The sequence below is a fragment of the Gymnoscopelus microlampas genome (genome assembly GCF_963454915.1).
Source record: "Gymnoscopelus microlampas genome assembly, chromosome: 8".
Taxonomy (NCBI): Eukaryota; Metazoa; Chordata; class Actinopteri; order Myctophiformes; family Myctophidae; genus Gymnoscopelus; species Gymnoscopelus microlampas.
In genome coordinates, this window is record NC_139945.1 from 47,967,223 (window position 1) to 47,985,287 (window position 18,065).

The following is an 18,065-nucleotide window of genomic DNA, read 5'->3' on the forward strand; positions in this document are numbered from 1 at the left end:
TGTGGCATGTGGTAGGCTACATTGTAAGTAAAGAGTTGTTCTCCTGCTAATGATATAATTTATAATCCTGATTGATTTATGTTAAAAAAAAGTCTTGACAAAACAAAAATAAACAAAAGGATGCCAGGAGGGTCCTTGATTTAGCTCCTGCTTGAAGATGGATTCATAATTATCTGTCCATTTGCTGTGTATTGGTACTGTATTTTCATTTTTATTAGAAAGCAGATATCTATCCATGTCTTATATTTTTCTTTTAACTAGTTTAACAGCTAAGTATGACTACTACACAACCCCTTCTCAAATACCCTCGATCGATGGTATTGTTATACTAAATGAGTCGTTGTCAAGTACAATAGAAAATAAATGTCTCAATTCTTTGTCAGCACACAGTTACAAACACGCTGGAGAGCAAAACATTTTATTACTAACACTGGAATAGTTCAATTTGTATGTTATTATACAGCAACTAACTGCTTTACAAAAACAAAATGATACAATATCACATATATGTACAGTGTAGTAAATATACCATCTCAAATTGTACACAAAATATTTACAATTGTCACACATACTGCATTAAAAACAAAACTCAGACCAATACTCTAGAGACATTAGATTTTGCATAACATCAAATAAAACATGCCACATTTGAGGTTTTTCGCCTTCACAAACCCATGACTGTGATTTAAGTTAGTGCAAGTCAACCACTTGTTTAAGAGGTTATGGGTACCTAATCTGTAATATTCTATTCACGTGAAAGTAAAACTTCTAAAGCTTGACAAACTATGGAAAGTTGATGCAATAGGCATTAAAATTACTACAACTGCCTTCAGATTTTCTCTGATTTTTAATGCCTTGTGGTACTCAAGACAGAACTTGGTGAACGATCTGTTAGGAGAAAACGAGATGAGTATTTAAATACAACCTATAGAACAATACTATGACACATTTATGTATGATTTGGCAAATATCGCGTTCTATGTAGGGTGAAAGATGTATACTTTAAAAGGGAAATTACACCATCAATGTTATTGGATCTTAAATTATTTCTTTGCTAGCAAGAAATTGTTTTGGTAGTCATTTTGTACAGACACCTTACTGCAACACTCAGTATGAAGATACTGACCCCAAAACTTTACAATTGAAAATGCCATGCTAAGTGAGTTGTCATTTGTTTTGAAAAGCTGTGTCATGATGATTTCTTAATCACGTACCTAAAGAGGAATGGGAGGCTCCTCAGAAGATGTTATGGAGAAAACTGTTTTTAGAAGTAAAATTTCAGACATTTTAAAGTAATGGCAGCAAGGACACAGTATAAAATGACTGCCAAATATACCAATAACACAAAAATATGACACAACAGCAGTCTGACAGATCAAAAGAATAAGAATGACACATGACCCAAATATCAAAAAATGGTGGCACTGCCCTTTAACCATTACCAAACAGTGTGACACAAATAACTGATTGATGGTTTGGTCCTGATTCCCTAATGCAATCACAATAATTCCTTTAGTAAAACTGTGACAATGCATCAATGAAAGGCAACAAGCATTTATTCTGACAGAGGTTAAAAAAGTTAGGCTAAATCCTCATTAATTTAACTGTAACTCTGAGTGTACAAATGCAAACACTCTCAGAGTTCAATTAACACTAAGGATTGTACAGTGTATGTCTGTCCATTGGCCACTGATTTGACACTACCAATACACCCTTCACTATTGATTCTGCCAGAGGGTTATTTGCGTCGCTCATACTAGTGAATTTAGTAGTGTGTCCTACATTTTCAAGGTTTTTATCTATAATCCCATTATTGAATAACAACCAAAGCACATGTTACATTCTTCCCTTTACATCATTCTGCGGAGGACCATACAACAACTTAAAAACAGAGTTTGAATACCGTTTATGGCCATTTCTGTTAAAAACATAACCTGCTCATTCCCTTACAGCCACAGCATTAAGAAAATAGAAAAGATGAAAAAAAAGGTTTCCATGACCACACGCATGTTTGTTCACTGAATGTAATCTATGAACAAAAGCAAATCAAACGCTCCATCACATTCATCTCAACTCACTACAGTACGGAATTACAAGAGAGATGTGATGGACTATTTCACAAAATGTATGGTTTAGCTACGCAGTCAACTTTGTAGAATATTGTACACTTAAAATTAGGGATGGCCAAATGGAGACATTTTATTAACCGGTTACCGTTAGGCCTTACCGATTAATTAATCGATAACCGTTAAGAAAAAAATTGTTTTTTTTTAAGGGCCAAAATACATTTTATTTCAAAGGGCCAAGTCTACAGTTTGTTTTGTGTCTCCAGCAGAGTTTCTCGTGTCTCTAGCTCTCTCTGGAAGAGGTTGCACATGAACTCTGCAGCCACACTGAGGCGCTCCAACACAAACAATACCAATACAAAGACGAGGAAGAAAAAGAATAAAGTGGAAGTTACGTGTGGTTGCAGGTGTAGACTTGGCCAAAAAACAATTAAAAACATTTTTGGCCCTTAAAAAAAAAAAAAAAGACGATTAATTTTAATCGTTAGTATTAATCGGTTGCCGATTTCTTAACGGTTATCGGTTGGCCATCCCTACTTAAAATGGTGTTAAGAAATGATCTTATTCTTTTTCAGTAGGGACAAAATAGTTTTTTTCCTTTTCTTTTCAGTAATGAATTTGAGTATTGCACAACAACACTCAACTCTTTACAGAGTCCATGCGTGAATGTTAAGGCAAGATATGAATGTCTGATAAAAAAAACGAAAAAGAAATAAAGACAAAAAAGGAAAGTGGCCAATTTTGGCCTGTATCGGGTGCTGTTAGCTTGGTGGTACTGTAAGTGGGGACACAGAATTTTGTCACACCAACATTAATATGCATCACAATGAAATGCTATGCATGACATAAGTGAAAATACATTGAATCATCAAACTCAGATGAGCAATTAAAAGATTGTGTGCCAAATATTCCATAAACACGTTTTTCTTTTTGGAAACCAGATTTGCATTTTACCTTCCCATAGTGCAAGCTAATCTTTGGTGCAGTGACCCTGGATCTGCTGTAAGGGTATGGAGGACAGAGGGCCCCAGTTTCTCCAAATTACACCAGGATTCTGTCTCTTCCGAGAGACTGGTGGAATTGAGGAAATAGACCTGTAGGTTTGGTTTTATGAGCTTTAACCTACAGTCAGTAAAATATGGTAGATTAAACACACGAGAGAGAGATTTTATCCCAATATCCCTTGGGGTTCTTGCGTTTCATGAACGCAAGAACTTAACAGGATGACATGGAGGTATACATTTCAAGGGGACATAAAACTTCATACAATCCAATGTCTCTCTCTTCTAAAATGGTCAGTGGACGTAATCAATAAATACATTTCACATAGAGAGGAACCTAAATGTGAATAGGCAACAAAAGAGAATTGGCATCATAATCGCACCAAGTCAACGTGCTGAATTTGGTTTTCCCTATTAGACAATACAAAATAAAAACCGGTGGTTGACCGAAGAGTTTAAGAGTTGAGGATTATTGCATATTACACAATTTTCCTTGTCACTCTGTGTGTAAACAAATCAAAATGCTATGCACTGGAAACACAATTCATACTGAGAAAAAGAAAACAAAAACATTAATAACAATAAACAAGGAAAAAAATAAAACGTGTTCAGCTATTTACAAGTCTGCGCCTTCCTCCTAGTGTTTTGCGATTGTTATGTTCATACATGGAAAGTGTTTCAAAATAATAACATTTTTTTGGAAAGTGTTTCAAAAGAATAACTTTTTTTGTATGCACTATCTAGCTGTACAGGATAAATACTCTCAGGCAACAGGGTATATGGATGATTGTATATTTGACGATCATTGAATGCCATTAGTGACACAGCTCTCTCACCACGCGTGTGCACGTGGTAGAGTGGACGACACGCCTCGATAATTAGTACCTGTTCTCTGTCCCCCAGTAAGGTTTCGCTTCTTATTTTACAAATTATACACATTGAAAAAACCCTGACAAAAGGCACACCATGGATAAAACGTCAACATCTCAATTATATCACTAAGGACTAGTTATACATAATCTTTCTATGTATAATATGTACAATTAACTGTGGAGGTTTGACATACGGCGAGTCCATCCAAAATCCAGATCAAGATGAATTTAAGGGTCCGTTAGAGACACGGCTCCACCCCCTTACTGCCTTGTGTCACTTGGTCCATCTTGTACTGATAGAGGTGATGGCTGCACTCGGAGTGCTTAGGCTGCTAATGAGGAACGGTGAAGGGACTCAGAACTTAATTTAGAGGTTTGTGTGGATGTAGCACCCCCCCACCCCACCCCACCCCTTTGTAATTCACTTGACCTTCATAATATCACCGTTCTGGTCCAATCTGCCAAAGCTGTTCAAGGTGAGAGCTAATGGCATTCTCCACCCAATACTCAAGTAATCTGAAGAGTCTTGTAATTAGGTGGAGGGGAGGGAGGGCCAAACACTGGGTTTCCCCCCACCCCCAAGTTCATACACGTGTGTGTGTGTGTGTGTGTGTGTGTGGGGCGGGGGGGATGTGTGTGGCCTGTGTTTTATGTACAGCTTACATCTCGTCTTCCAAAACACCAATTGTTTGAGGGTTCTATTCACAAAAAGGAGACTGAAGGACTGAGACAATGACACACAATGGCTTATTATTCACCTTAGGCCATCTCAAAGCTTCAAATATAAAACAGAATCTCAGTCAGAGTTTTAACTTTGCCCTCACAAGTATTCCTCCATTCACTTAATGCTCCTGATGCAAAATACTCCCCCCCCCCCAAAAAAAAAAGAAATACAAATAAATCTCTTGTTCTCTCTCAGAGACCACAACGACAACAACAACAAAAGGATCAAACTAATAAAAACTGTAAAAAGAGAAGTGCAGCATGAAGTCTGGCTAATGGGCCAGGGAGGGCATTGTTCTCTCTCTCTGTGGGTTTTCTTTTGTTTGTTTTTTCCCCGTTTTATCGTTCATACTATTTTCTTGATGCTGGGTCTCTTGAAGCTGCCTGCACTGCGTTGCTTCTGCACCTGGCTGGCCGAGCCGTGGCGTGTCCGTCCACTACTGGACAGAGCCGAGCTGGGGGACAACTGGACGTTCTCCTTGTCCACACCTGGGAGGAGGAGGAGGAGCAGAGGGAGCGCAGGTTGAAGAGGAAGGAAAGAACAGCGAGAAAACATCGAGAGCAGTTAGAATAGATAAACGCTATCCTGAAACACAAACAATGCTTCAATCCAAGCTGCTTTTGCACTCAGTGGCAAATTCATGTTTTTGTTTGTGTTCATCAACTAACTCAATAGATGTGAATATCTTCATTTGATAATCACTTTAATTTGCGTAATAATTATGTAAGGATTTGCATTACCGGCTACACTTGATAGCCTATCCCTTAAATAGGAGAGGAGATGGCTAAATGTCACATCCTTTAAAACAGTCACATGACACAGCTCAACAACACGCTATGCAACAGCTTATTCTCTGAATGGGATCAGGTTTCTGAGTGGTGTTGCTGTATGCAATGACACCCACTAGAGGGTGCCACCGACAAACGTGTGTAAACTGCCCTTTCCCTGCATTTAAAAAAGGCACCCATGGCAGAGATTCATTAGCAGCTCAAAACAAATACAACCGTACCTGTTGGGGTACGGTTGTATTACTGCTATTTACTGCTAGAGCTCAAAGCTAATACGCCATTAATGATAATCCGTGAAAGCATATTCTTCAGTCTGGGGCAAAACTATGAGTGAACCCCGAGTTATTCTATTGACACTGGGATCATTTCAACCAAGGGGAAGGGCTGAAGGGACGTGTTTGACCTTGACTGACCTCCAGGGTCACAGAGGGTCAAATGGGAAGAGTACCTGGGAGGAAGAGGAGGTGTGGCGCAAAAACGGCAGACTTAGAGCAAGACAGAGAGGCTTTACAAAGAGAGAGAGAGAGACAGAGAGAATGGGAGAGAAAAAAGAAATGACAATGATGACAACAAGAACCAAACAAGAACCAAAAAATCCGCACATGAAAGCAAAAGGAAAACGTGAATGACAAAGTGATTCATCATCACTGGATAACTGGCATGAACTGATCAGAGAAATAAATGATATATGGTTTACAGAAACACTTATGCACAGCAGGTAGAGGTAAGGTACAGGGGGGGAAAATAATAGGACTTTTCACACTGCAGTCATTCGGCCCAGCCCATTCAGAGGAATAGAACCAGTATAACTCAGTGCCAATGCCAGAATTTATTATTTTATTAATATTTTTAAAAAAAGTCCATATCTTCAGTTTGTGAGAGGACTTTAAAGTAGCAATTGGTAGGTTTTATGTCCTACCCGGAATTTAAACCCAGGTAGGTACCAAACATTTACTGCTCAGTCAACAGGGAAATCCCACTTGGCCAGATATTGCACTTGAGCTTTAGGCAATACTACTTCTCAACCAGTAGGTGTCCTACCTGACTCCAGGCAGGGTCTAGAGATTAATCAACGGAAGAGACCAAGTTAGTTATCTTGTATTAACATACTCTACGATACAGATTGGCTAAATTAACATTTATTCATTATACTAAATTCCGGATTACAGCTTTAACCAGTGTTGACCAGTGTTAATTGTACAATTTAATAAACTAGTTGGTGTGTGTGCATCATGTCTGAGCAGAAATAGCCTACTAATTCTTCCAGACTTGTTGAGGAAATTGGGAACTCCTTTTTCACACACTTCCAGACCTGCTGCAGATAACATTGATACATTAATTCTGAACTGGGCATGCTCACAGTTATCTGTCCTGTGTTGAAGGGTTAAGCCCAATTCATACTTAATAGTATGGTGGTGTCACACACCGAAATCCACCAACTCAGAACGTGAGCTTGTAGATTTTTTAGAAGGAGCATAAATTTGGAGCATAAATTAAGCAATAGCCTCAGCTACTGAGGGTTTACAATGAAACTCTAGACCTTGGCTTCAGGCTAATTGGTGCAGTGTGAAAAGAGGCTACACTGGCCTTGGGCTAGTGGCTAGCCTGGGGATAGGATTACTGCTGGACTTGCAATATGCAGGGTGAATAGCATTACAATTCTCATCTCAATATTCTGGAGGTCTATATATACAGTTCAGGTACTAAATATGTATATCCCATAACAGTGCTCAACGCTAAATTTGTTGTTCATTTTCAACAGGATGTGGGCATGATGGGGTTAGACAGATGATCGCTGTCCAGTATCCAATTAAGTTTATCTCATCTTAACTGGCAAACATTATTCAGCCAATCCAACCGCACTGTGGCGTGGCAAACTCCAAAACATCACTTTTACAGCACCTGAACTGTGCGAGGGAGTCTGGCTGGTATAGTATGCACACAATGTCTTAACTTGTACTAATCACACACACACACACACACGCACGCCAACTACTGCATGTTTTCTATCCTAAAGGGACACAGGTGAGGTTATCAAAGCAAGCACAGTGAAACACACAGAGAATGGACACATGAGTTACCACAGCATTTCAGACTACAGGCTGGGGGGCCATTAGCTGCCCAGAGAAGCTCTATAGCTGGGCTTTGTACCAGATGTTTTGGCCGCCATCTCCTCAGCAGGCTTGGGGTGCGACAGAGTCGGGGAGCATCTACAAACTACTCAACCCCCCCGCACGCGCATGGAAATGTTAACAGACAAAAACAAAAAGGCAAAAGAAGAAAAAGTGAGTGGATTAGAGGCAACAGTGGCCAGAAGAAAGAAGAGAGAAGCAACAGAGAGAGACAACATGTGAAAGCACACGCAATGTCATGTTTTAAAAATGGAGCATGTGTCCTCGATTTTTAACAGCAGACTTCTAAAGGTTGCAGTTTGAATCAAGCTAGCCCCTTTGGTGCTACACGCTAACGCTAACCCAGTGAACATTACTTCTAATTCATGTTCACAAAAGATGTTTTTCACTAAATAAAAATGTGAGATGTTATGCAGCTCTACTGAACTTTTAGTTCAATGTTAGAAACAACTCAAACCCAGACAGTATTTACCCTGTGTATTGTGAATAGAGGCTAGCTTGAGCAATACGTAATTCATACACCATAACAACTAGACAACATGTATGTTAAGCAGGCCAGGGAAAAAAAGACTGAATGACTCACACACAGACTGGTGCTATGTTAGTCACTGACAGTAACTTCTCTGTGATCACACATTAGCTTACCTATGGACACACTACTATTTATTACCAGTTATTACAAAGTATAATTATGATCAAATTACAGTAACTAATCACCAAAGTAAACATTTTCTTTTCAAAAGTAACACATTGTCCTGTATCAATTATGCCTTTATCTAAAAATGGATAATGGTATTAAAAAAAAGAGAAAAAACGACTCACTGTTTCATGACGAATGTGAGTTTGTTTAAAAATAAATGTGGGCATGTGTGCGTGCATACCTGGCGAGTGCTGTGAGGTGGCCAGTGAGGTCATGGAGTTGGACAGGTTGAGGTTAGCGGTGATGCTGAGCTGACTCTGACTGGTGGGGGGGTAGGGTGAGGTGGGTGTGCGGAGCTGCTCCTCGCTGCGCTCCTCCTCCGCCGTGGGCAGGTAACTGTCTATCAGCGCCTCCAGGAACTTGACGATCAGCTCGGCGTAGTCTGGGATCTGGGTTTGCTGGGAAAAGAGGTAAAGGAACAATTTATGCAAAACCCATTGTACCCGTACTGAATGTACCCGTTTGTTTTTGAGTACAAAAATTCACGAAATCTCTGTTCGTGAGTGCGTGAGTTTATCTGTCCGTTGCGCACCACGAGAACCACCCGACGACACTGGAGCCAAGTCTGAGATCCACATTGGAGCCACGTCGGATCTCGAGGTTCACATGATTCACATTTTTTATCATCTTCTCTGTACTCAACCAGACCCGTAGAAAGAGAGCCCTGTCAATGGTTCTGCACAAATCAGCCAAAATGATGTTGCCAACAGGCAGGTTGCAACATGCTGTCTGCCACTCCCACCCCAAAGATAAACACACTACTCCAGTGACACGTGCGCTACGCTAATGTCATTTAGAGAGACCAGAAACAGAACATGTGGATTATGAGGGTGGATAAAACTACTACAGTATGTCACATCTGCTACACAAGAGTGTGTTATGTCAGTGGGAATACTTGAAACGTCACCACAAACACTACAAACACACTTCACCACAGCATTTAGGCAGCCATTTCAACCCGATTCAAACAGGGCAAAAATATGTTACCACGGCAATTGGTACATTTATTGCACCAAATAGGACACTATTTTGAATTGCAAAACGCAGGCTTTACGAACATGCCTAATGTAAGTGAGCACCATCACTCATTACTACTACTCTTCTAAATTACATTTCTTATTAAGAGCTGTTTTTGTTTTATAAGACAAGGAAAACCTTCTGGCATTTCAGGTGACTACCATAGGCACCGGGAGCTCCCAGCCAGCAAACCTGAGCCATGGGTTGGAAGGCGGAGCCAACACACGGGCATCTATCACAAGGGCATCCCATACCCATGATGGGTATGGGATTACATGTGGATGTAAAAAATAAAGCCGTCTGCTGTGATGGAATAGTGGCAGGGAGGGCTCGTCCGAGGACGACCTAGAGATTTCTCAGCCTTTTTGGCAGTATCAAAAATGTACCGAACTTATCATAGCAAACTAAACTGTGAATTTTGTGAACAATTACACCCATAATGGTCATTTAATCAAACATGATACATGTACAGTACATGCACAAACCACGGCACCACAGCCAATTAGTGAAGTTCTGATAGCAGTCTTTTAAAAAGCAAATTAACTGTGCTGTGTTTTGCACAACTGATCTATGATCCGTGGTTATAAAGGCCAACTATCTCTAACTCCTCTGTTTATGGTGTGTGTTCGTGCGTGTGTATGAGCGCGCTGCTCGATAAATCTCCACACCAATGGGCTCCTGTGTTGAGTGTAATTGCTTAGCACATTGGATTGCTCCAGTGTGTCTGCAGATGGGCAGCAAGGATGAGATGGTAAATACGATGGAGGGGGTCATGAATCATACCTTTGAGAAGGGCCCAGCAAACCTCCATAGTCCGTTAAAACCAAAGCCTGTGAAAGGAGAGAGAGGTGGAAAAAGTACAGGGAGGGGAGAGGAGAGGAGACAAGGTGAGAAAGAACAGAAACAACCATAGCAAATTGTGAATGAAAGAGAGAGCGAGATGCATGGGAATCATTAAATTCCACTGATACGTTTTATAAGTGGCTTACAGGTAAACAGAGCAGCTTTAGTTTGAAACTGTCAATTCTCCTGTAAGCCTATCAGGGAACAACTCTTAATACACAATAATGACTACGAGAATACAGAATTTTAGATGCCGAAATAAAAGACAGAATTCTAATAACCCAGAGAGAGAGAGAGGTGGAGAGAGAGAGAGAGAGAGAGAGAGAGGTGGAGAGAGAGAGAGAGAGAGAGGTGGAGAGAGAGAGAGAGAGAGAGAGAGAGAGAGAGAGAGAGAGAGAGAGAGAGAGAGATGTATGGAGAGACACATGGTCATTGTGGAATCAAATTCCATCATTCTGTACCTTATTAGATTATATTGTTTCCAAGGTGAAACACTGACTGGCTGTGTGTGTGTGCATGCATGAGTATGCGTGTGTGCGCGTATTACTTTGTAGGTAGGAGGGTTGGTACTGGGGGGGAGACTCCTCATGATACACCACACTCTGGACGATGCCGTGCACAGGGTTCAACAGGTTGGTGTCCTGGCACATGGACAGCAGAGTGTTTATCTTGGAGTCCAGGAGGTTGTGGCTATGGAGGACACACACACACACACACACAACCAGGAACACACACATTTTGAGAATTATACTTAAGCACCCATCTTCTTATTTCCATCAAATACTCCTTGTAGAATGCTTTGAAAACATGACAGAAAATAATGCTAGTACAATCATTCAGATGATAGAATCTCTCTCTCTCTCACACAATATAGAATGTGAAACTCAGCCCAGGTGGTTTCTAGTTAAACCTGTGACTACAGCAGCTTGGCAAACCACAGGAAGCTTCTTATGTGTGTATTGTTAAATAGCTTCAGACACACAGGAAATTCACTACATATAAATATAAATGTAGAAAAAAGAAAAAAAGAAAGTTCCAACTTTACTTTACTGGCAGCAACCAAACCAGACCTCATTGTGACTAAATATCAGCTCCTTTTTTGGTTTCCCAAGATAACAAATTGGACACTAAAAGAGCCCCAAAGCCCCAAATATGTTTGGGGCTGAATCGGCAGGTCTTTGAACCCTTGTGACTTGGAGAATAAACTGCACATTTTTGGTGAGGGTGTTGAGCTTTTCCCAGGGCATGATGCCAGCTGGGGTACTTACACCACAGGAAAAACCTTTGGGAAGACAACGCTAGCTTCGGCCAAATACTCGTACAGAATCCTCTGGTCAAAGTCGTCGGTGGTATATTTGACCTGGGTGGCCTGGAAAATGACAAAGTTCACATTCAGTACACGTTCAGGCAAACAGACAACCGTTACATTCAATTAATCCATGCAATGAATTTAGACCATAAAATAATGGTAAAATGTGTTAAATAGAAAATTATGACAGTTACTAAATATGTTTACCCAGTAGCGAAAAACTATATTTCATTTCAAAACAAAGACAAGCATTCACATTTCAGTGAAGTTGTAAACGTCACAAATTATTACTACCAATTATTCAATTACTAAAACCTGTCCATCGATTAACTGATTACTTGATTAATAAGTTCACCATGATCTATGATAGGTATTCATGGTATTAGTGAGTGAATGAGAGAGATAAAGCATGTGTGTTTGTGTGCGTATGGGCGCGCGTGTGTGTGTGTGTGTGTGTGTGTGTGTGTGTGTGTGTGTGTGTGTGTGTGTGTGTGTGTGTGTGTGTGAGCGCTCACCAGCACAGTGAGTAGTAGGGCTTGGATCTTGGGGTCTGTCAGCACCTCCTCATCCAACAGCACGTTGGACTCGGACACAGATACCTTACGCAGGTGGGAGTTGCCAAGTCTTTGGGTTTCTGCAAGGGGGACAGGTGGTGTTACATCAGAAAACTATCCAAACACTGATCCCAGTTCAAGGAAAAACTCACTGTTTAAAACACTATACAAGTCTCATCTTTTTTTTCTTTAAAGGACGACTACACCCACTTTCAACCCATCTTCATATAATAGGTTGTCACTAATGTTCATAATATGGGACCATTTTTGTCTACTTGGTCCGTGTCTCAGAGGAAGGCTGTGGACAGTCCAGAAACCCACCTACCAGGAATAGAAAGCCTGAAGTTTCTATTAGCTTGGATTCCCCATTGATGATATCACTGGTAGGAGAGTTTGGGAAGTGTCCACAGCCCTCCAAAGTATATAGGGTTTATATGTTTAATCCCCCCAAGGGGAGCTCACCTATCTCATAGTCGTTTTCGGCCACACGCCTCATCTTGGGCGGGGTGGTCATGCCCGACTCCATCTCTGGCCTCTTTGGTGCTTTGGAGTCCGATATCAAGTGGTCGAAGCTCTTCCTGGTGCCTGGGTAAAACACATACACAAAACAACCTTCAGCCTAAAATCATTTTACTCTACTTTAAGAACACCTGATTTAAAGGCTGTCATTTATAAAGGTGGTGTGTTTTCATTAAGACTGCACTGTGTCACCACCTACAAAAACAATTACATCTAATCAGTGTTGAAAGACAATGTGTCACTCTGCTTTGATAAAAAACAAAAAAAACAAACAGCAAGCTTACTAGCTAACATCAACCTGTTATTTACCCACATCAGGACTGTTTATATCTTTCTTAGAAATATCTCTGTTGATCATTTAATCAAGGTGGTGCCGAATAAAACAATAAAATAATCGACAAAATCACAAAATGTCTCCAATATATTTTCTAGTAGTATAAAAGCAATTATCACATAGGAACGAGCACTGTTAATCAGTATATCAGCACAGCTGTGATGTTCTTCTTGTTTATTTCCCGCTGAATCTGAGCCAATGAGACATGCCAATAGAACAGTATAAAAGCCCTCCTGTGTAATATTTGTAAGTATCTGTCCAGCTGGTGGTCATACCCAGGAGTTTCTTGGTGTTAGCCTGGGAAGGCTGGCCCATATCCAGGCTCATGGACTTGCGTGTCCGTGGGCTGATCTGTCCCACAGTGGGGTAGTTGGCGGACAGGTAACGATCCGACACCTTGGGGGAAGTCCATGGCTGGTTCTCCCGCAGGGCTCTGGGGGGGTGAGGGGGAGTTGCAGAAAAAACAGCTGGTCACAGGCAGTGGTGGAAAAGGTACTCACATTTATACTTCTACAAAGTAACTAAAGTTTTCAAATAAATGTAGTGGAGTAAAATTATAATATTTGCCATGTAGTGGAGTAGAAGTAAAAGTACCGAAAATTGGAAATACACCAGTAAGGTTTTTTTTTTAAACTCAAAATTGTACTTAACTCATTCACTGCCAGACTTATTTCTGGCTGTGTGGTCCCAGTGCCAGGATTTTGCGATTTTCTTACCTTTTCAAGTAGTCACAGAATATTTATCTCCAGTATGATTGATCCCCATATGGTTGCGATTCCCGTTCGCTTGTTATACCCAGTTGAAAATAGCATGTTTCGCTCAAAAATACATAGTATAGTGATATTTTAACAGGGAAGTGAATGGAGTAAATCTTTGGATCTCCTGGTTCTTTGTGAAAAACAGGAAGAAAAAAAATGTAGATATATTTTTTAGAGACGTCAAAAGACGTCATTGGCGGTGTGGGCTTACAAAAAACAGCCGTCAAAAGACGTCATTGGCAGGGAATGAGTTAAGTACAGTACTTGTAAATGTACTTAGTTACTTTACACCACTGGTCACAGGATAGACCTGAAATCAGCCCTGAACGGGAATAATCAAACATGGGGTTTCTGTGAGCTTGTTACCTGCAGCTGGGGTCAGTGAGGTGGGCGGAGTAGGTGTCCATAGGAACCGTCTCCATGGCGAGGTCAGAGAGCAGCAGCGACTTCCTGTGCTTGAGGCTGCAGCGGCTCCTCACCTCCTCAGACACAGTGAGCAAAGCTGCACAGACGACACCAGAACCACACACACCCAAAACACTGATCAGACAGATCCAGATTTCTTTATTTCTTAACCCATTAACACATTACCTACTATCCACGGTTCTACTCGTGAATCAAAATGTACCCCTTTACCTGCCACGGGCTCATTCACGGTTTAAACCGTGAATGTGTTTTTTCATTGATTTACTGTATATTACACTGTTGCGCAGCCTGTGCGTTAATATTGGACCTGTAGATGAAGGGGTTAACCGAAAAAACACGTGATCAGTCAGCTGATCACAAACAGCTGTTTGCCCAAATGTGACAAAATGGAGACGGTAGTGCAGCATCGGCCATTGCGCCCAAACATTTGAGAGAGACAGAGAGTGACGGTGATCGGAGTGAAAAGAGTGGGGGTTGGTAACAGCAATAGAGTTAAAATTATTTTTGAGACAGGTCAGTCAGTGTGTGAGACAGTTTGTGAGTCAGTTAGTGATTGAGAGAGTGTGTGTGTGTGTGTGTGTGTGTGTGTGTGTGTGTGTGTGTGTGTGTGTGTGTGTGTGTGTGTGTGTGTGTGTGTGTGAGAGTGTGTGTTAGAAAGTGTGAGCGTTTGAGTGTCTTTAGTTTAGTTTTAGTTTTTTAGTTTTTAGTTTTATTTCAGTCGAGAGAGGAGAGGAGAGGAGAGGAGAGGAGAGGAGAGGAGATCATTTGGTGTAGTGTGGTCGGAGAGAGAGGAGAAAAGCTTGTAGTTATGGGGGAGAAGAGGAGAGATCATTTGGTGTGGTCGGAGAGCGGAGCAGAGAGGAGAGGAGAGGTCAGTTATAGTGATCGGGAGAGGAGAAGAAAAGAAAAGAGGAGATCAGATATAGCGTAGTATAAGATAATACTGTCTCTCTCTGTGATAATATGAGGGCAAAAAAAAACTCAAACAGGGGCGCCAAACAAGTGACCGGTTCGCTACGCCAGCAGACACTGTTGGAGTCGTTGATGACTCGGGCTACTGGGGCACAACCAGCGCCGCTTGTGGACGATAAGAAGCGGTTACGCCAGTTACTGGGATTGGGCCCATCTACTCCGGTGGACGGGGAGGACGAGCAACAGTTAGTGGGGGCGACCTCTACTACGCCCGCAACGGGCCCATCTACTCCGGTGGACGGGGAGGACGAGCAACAGTTAGTGGGGGCGACCTCTACTACGGCCGCAGCGGGCCCATCTACTGCCGCGGTACCGACCGATGGTGTTCGTCGGAGCGGCAGGACCCGTCCGGAGCCCGGAGCTCACTTCAGCAGTGGTAAGATTATTTTTTATTGTGTTTTATTGTGTGTGTTTGGTGGACTAGACACGAGAAGTTGTTGCCAGGTCTGCTTATAAGTTATAAGAGACACACACACACACACACACACACACACACACACACACACACACACACACACACACACACACACACACACACACACACACACAGAGTAGCATGGGGACACCGTCTCTGATTATGATGTTAGCCTATATATTTACTGTGCTGGTGAGTGATGCCTCATAAAAATAGCAGATCCACAAGCTTGTGAGCTTGTAGATGGCTGCTATTTTTATTCTTTTTTTTGTAGGGGGATGCAGGTGCACAAAGCACTCTCCTCTGACCTTGTCTATAAAAATAGCAGATCTACAAGCTCGTTGTGAGTTTGTAGATCTGCTATTTTTATGGGGGAGTAGGCAGGTGTGCTTTATTGTAAGTCACTCTGTCTGGATAAGAGTGTTTGCTAAATACCTAAATTGATTTGATCTTCATAATATTTACCAAGTATTTGATATTTCATTTCAGACTTTGACATGGTTGAGGATGTGGAGGATGGCCGGACAACCCTGGCCAGACCATCTAGCAGAGGTAAGAACTTTTTCTGTATGACACTTGTACACAGGAATACAAAATTGCTAAAACCCCACAGAACAATGGTACATGTAGCCTATATATTTACCATGCATGTGTGTGGTGCCATAAAAAATGTCCAGTTCATGTCAACAAACCTTTTCAAAATCCTCTTTGATCTGAATTGGACTGACAGTAGATTCACACACAACACTGTAGCATGGGGACACTGATTATGAAGGATGATAATGTAGCCTATATATTTACTATGTTCTATTGTGTGATGCCTTATACAATTGCTAAAACCCCACAAAACAATGGTACATGTAGGCTATATATTTATCATGCATGTGTGTGGTGCCATAACAAATAGCAGATCTACAAGCTCGTTGTGAGTTTGTAGATCTGCTCTTTTTATTCTTTTTTTTGGAGGGGGATGCATGTGCACACAGCCCCCCTGTGTGTTGATCTGAATTGGACTGACTATAGATTCACACACAACACTGTAGCACCACCAACACACTCTGTCTGATTATGAATGATGATAATGTAGGCTATATATTTACTATGTTCTATTGTCGGTGCCTTATAAAAATAGCAGATCTACAAGCTCTTTGTGAGTTTGTAGATCTGCTATTTTTAGTCGCTCTGTCTGGATACGAGTGTTTGCTAAAAGTCTAAATTGGTATTTTGTGTATGTATATTTACAGCTATCCGACAGCCCTGCCGACTTTCTACAGCTACTCCTGCCTGATGTTCTGCTCCAGGAGATATGCAACCAAACCAACTCATATGCTAAGCAGAGACTTTCAGAGAAGCCACATGCCAGAGGAAAGCGTTGGACAGCATTGACCGTTGTAGAGCTGAAGCGTTTCCTGGGGCTGCTGTTTCTGTCTGGGCTTGTTTCCAAACCTGAGCTTTCACACTACTGGTCAACCGATGAGAACCTAGTAACACCGTTCTTCGGCAGGACCATGAGCAGGAACCGCTTCCAGTTGATTTGGAGCAATCTTCACTTCAATGACACTCCTTCTAAAGACCCGATAAGTATGGCATCAAATCTTATATGCTCTGTGACTCAACGACTGGCTATCTTCACAACATGAAGCCAGACTGTGGCATCAAGTGTTCCATCCCGGATACCGTCACCTACCTGCTAGGAGGCCTTGCAGGTGAAGGATACCGATTGTGGATGGACAACCTCTACAATAGCAATCTCTGCAATATAACCCTGTAACAATTGAGCACACACACACACACACACCCCCCCCCACACACACACACACACACACACACACACACACACTCTCTCTCTTTATTACTTTGAAAAGAAAGACTTTGAGCTGTGTTGCACTTGATATGCCATGTGATAAAATGTGTTCAAAAGCAGTTTTTTTAAAATAAAGTATTGTTTACATGACTGATGTCAATGAAGGCGAAAAATAAACGTCAAAGACTTGAAATCATTTTTTATGTCTAAACGTGTTTCTTTCACTAAAACTCTGAATCCAAGAGAAAGCTGTATGCAACTACCTCTAGCTAAAAAACAGAACATGCTATAAACTTACTTTTTTCCCAGATGAAAGAAGAGATTCTAAGCTTTATTTTGAGATATTCCATGTGTTCATAGTCCTAGCACAAAACATTCTGTGTGTCCCCAAAGATTTTTATGACTCTAAACGTGTTTATTTTACTAAATCGCTTATATCTCTGAATCTAAAGCAGTTTTTTTATTTTTTTTATTTTTATAAAGTATTGTTTACATGACTGATGTCAATGAAGGTGAAAAATAAACGTCAAAGACTTGAAATCATTTTTTATGTCTAAACGTGTTTCTTTCACTAAAACTCTGAATCCAAGAACAAAGGACAGTTTTTGGTGAAAACAAGCTGTATTCAACTACCTCTAGCTAAAAAACAGAACATGCTATAAACTCACTTTTTCTTTCAGATGAAAGAAGAGCTTCTAAGCTTTATTTTGAGATATTCCATGTGTTCATAGTCCTAGCACAAAATGTTCTGTGTGTCCTCAAAGATTTTTATAACTCTAAACGTGTTTATTTTACTAAATCGCTTATATCTCTGAATCTAAGAAAAAAATG

General features: G+C 41.0%; 2 protein-coding genes across 5 annotated transcripts in view; one reads left to right on the plus strand and one right to left on the minus strand.

Moving 5' to 3' along the window:
- Positions 1 to 404: 404 nt before the first annotated feature.
- LOC311050996 (neurofibromin) overlaps positions 405 to 18,065 on the minus strand; it is a 122,007-nt gene continuing 104,346 nt past the window's right edge. For all 4 annotated transcript variants that reach the window (XM_084065306.1, XM_084065304.1, XM_084065305.1 and 1 more), the window contains 9 exons: positions 13,984 to 14,119; positions 13,135 to 13,292; positions 12,469 to 12,591; positions 11,968 to 12,086; positions 11,412 to 11,512; positions 10,691 to 10,833; positions 10,084 to 10,130; positions 8,465 to 8,681; positions 405 to 5,151 (listed from right to left, as the gene is read on the minus strand). In XM_084065306.1, coding sequence (XP_083921432.1) covers positions 5,009 to 5,151; positions 8,465 to 8,681; positions 10,084 to 10,130; positions 10,691 to 10,833; positions 11,412 to 11,512; positions 11,968 to 12,086; positions 12,469 to 12,591; positions 13,135 to 13,292; positions 13,984 to 14,119 — 1,187 coding nt within the window. In that variant the 3' untranslated portion in view covers positions 405 to 5,008. The remainder of the gene's footprint in view (positions 5,152 to 8,464; positions 8,682 to 10,083; positions 10,131 to 10,690; positions 10,834 to 11,411; positions 11,513 to 11,967; positions 12,087 to 12,468; positions 12,592 to 13,134; positions 13,293 to 13,983; positions 14,120 to 18,065) is intronic.
- Positions 14,756 to 17,189, plus strand: LOC311050351 (uncharacterized protein). Its single transcript, XM_084064367.1, has 3 exons — positions 14,756 to 15,391; positions 15,920 to 15,982; positions 16,675 to 17,189. The coding sequence occupies exons 1-3, from the start codon at positions 15,007 to 15,009 to the stop codon at positions 16,716 to 16,718; spliced, it is 492 nt and encodes a 163-aa protein (XP_083920493.1). The 5' UTR covers positions 14,756 to 15,006; the 3' UTR covers positions 16,719 to 17,189.

Excerpts from the sequence above, each read along its gene's own strand:
- LOC311050351 (XM_084064367.1), top strand. The coding sequence starts at position 15,007 with ATGAGGGCAAAAAAAAACTCAAACAGGGGCGCCAAACAAGTGACCGGT. Across the intron at positions 15,392-15,919 it reads CGGAGCTCACTTCAGCAGTG|ACTTTGACATGGTTGAGGAT; the intron begins GTAAGATTATTT and ends ATTTCATTTCAG. Across the intron at positions 15,983-16,674 it reads GGCCAGACCATCTAGCAGAG|CTATCCGACAGCCCTGCCGA; the intron begins GTAAGAACTTTT and ends GTATATTTACAG.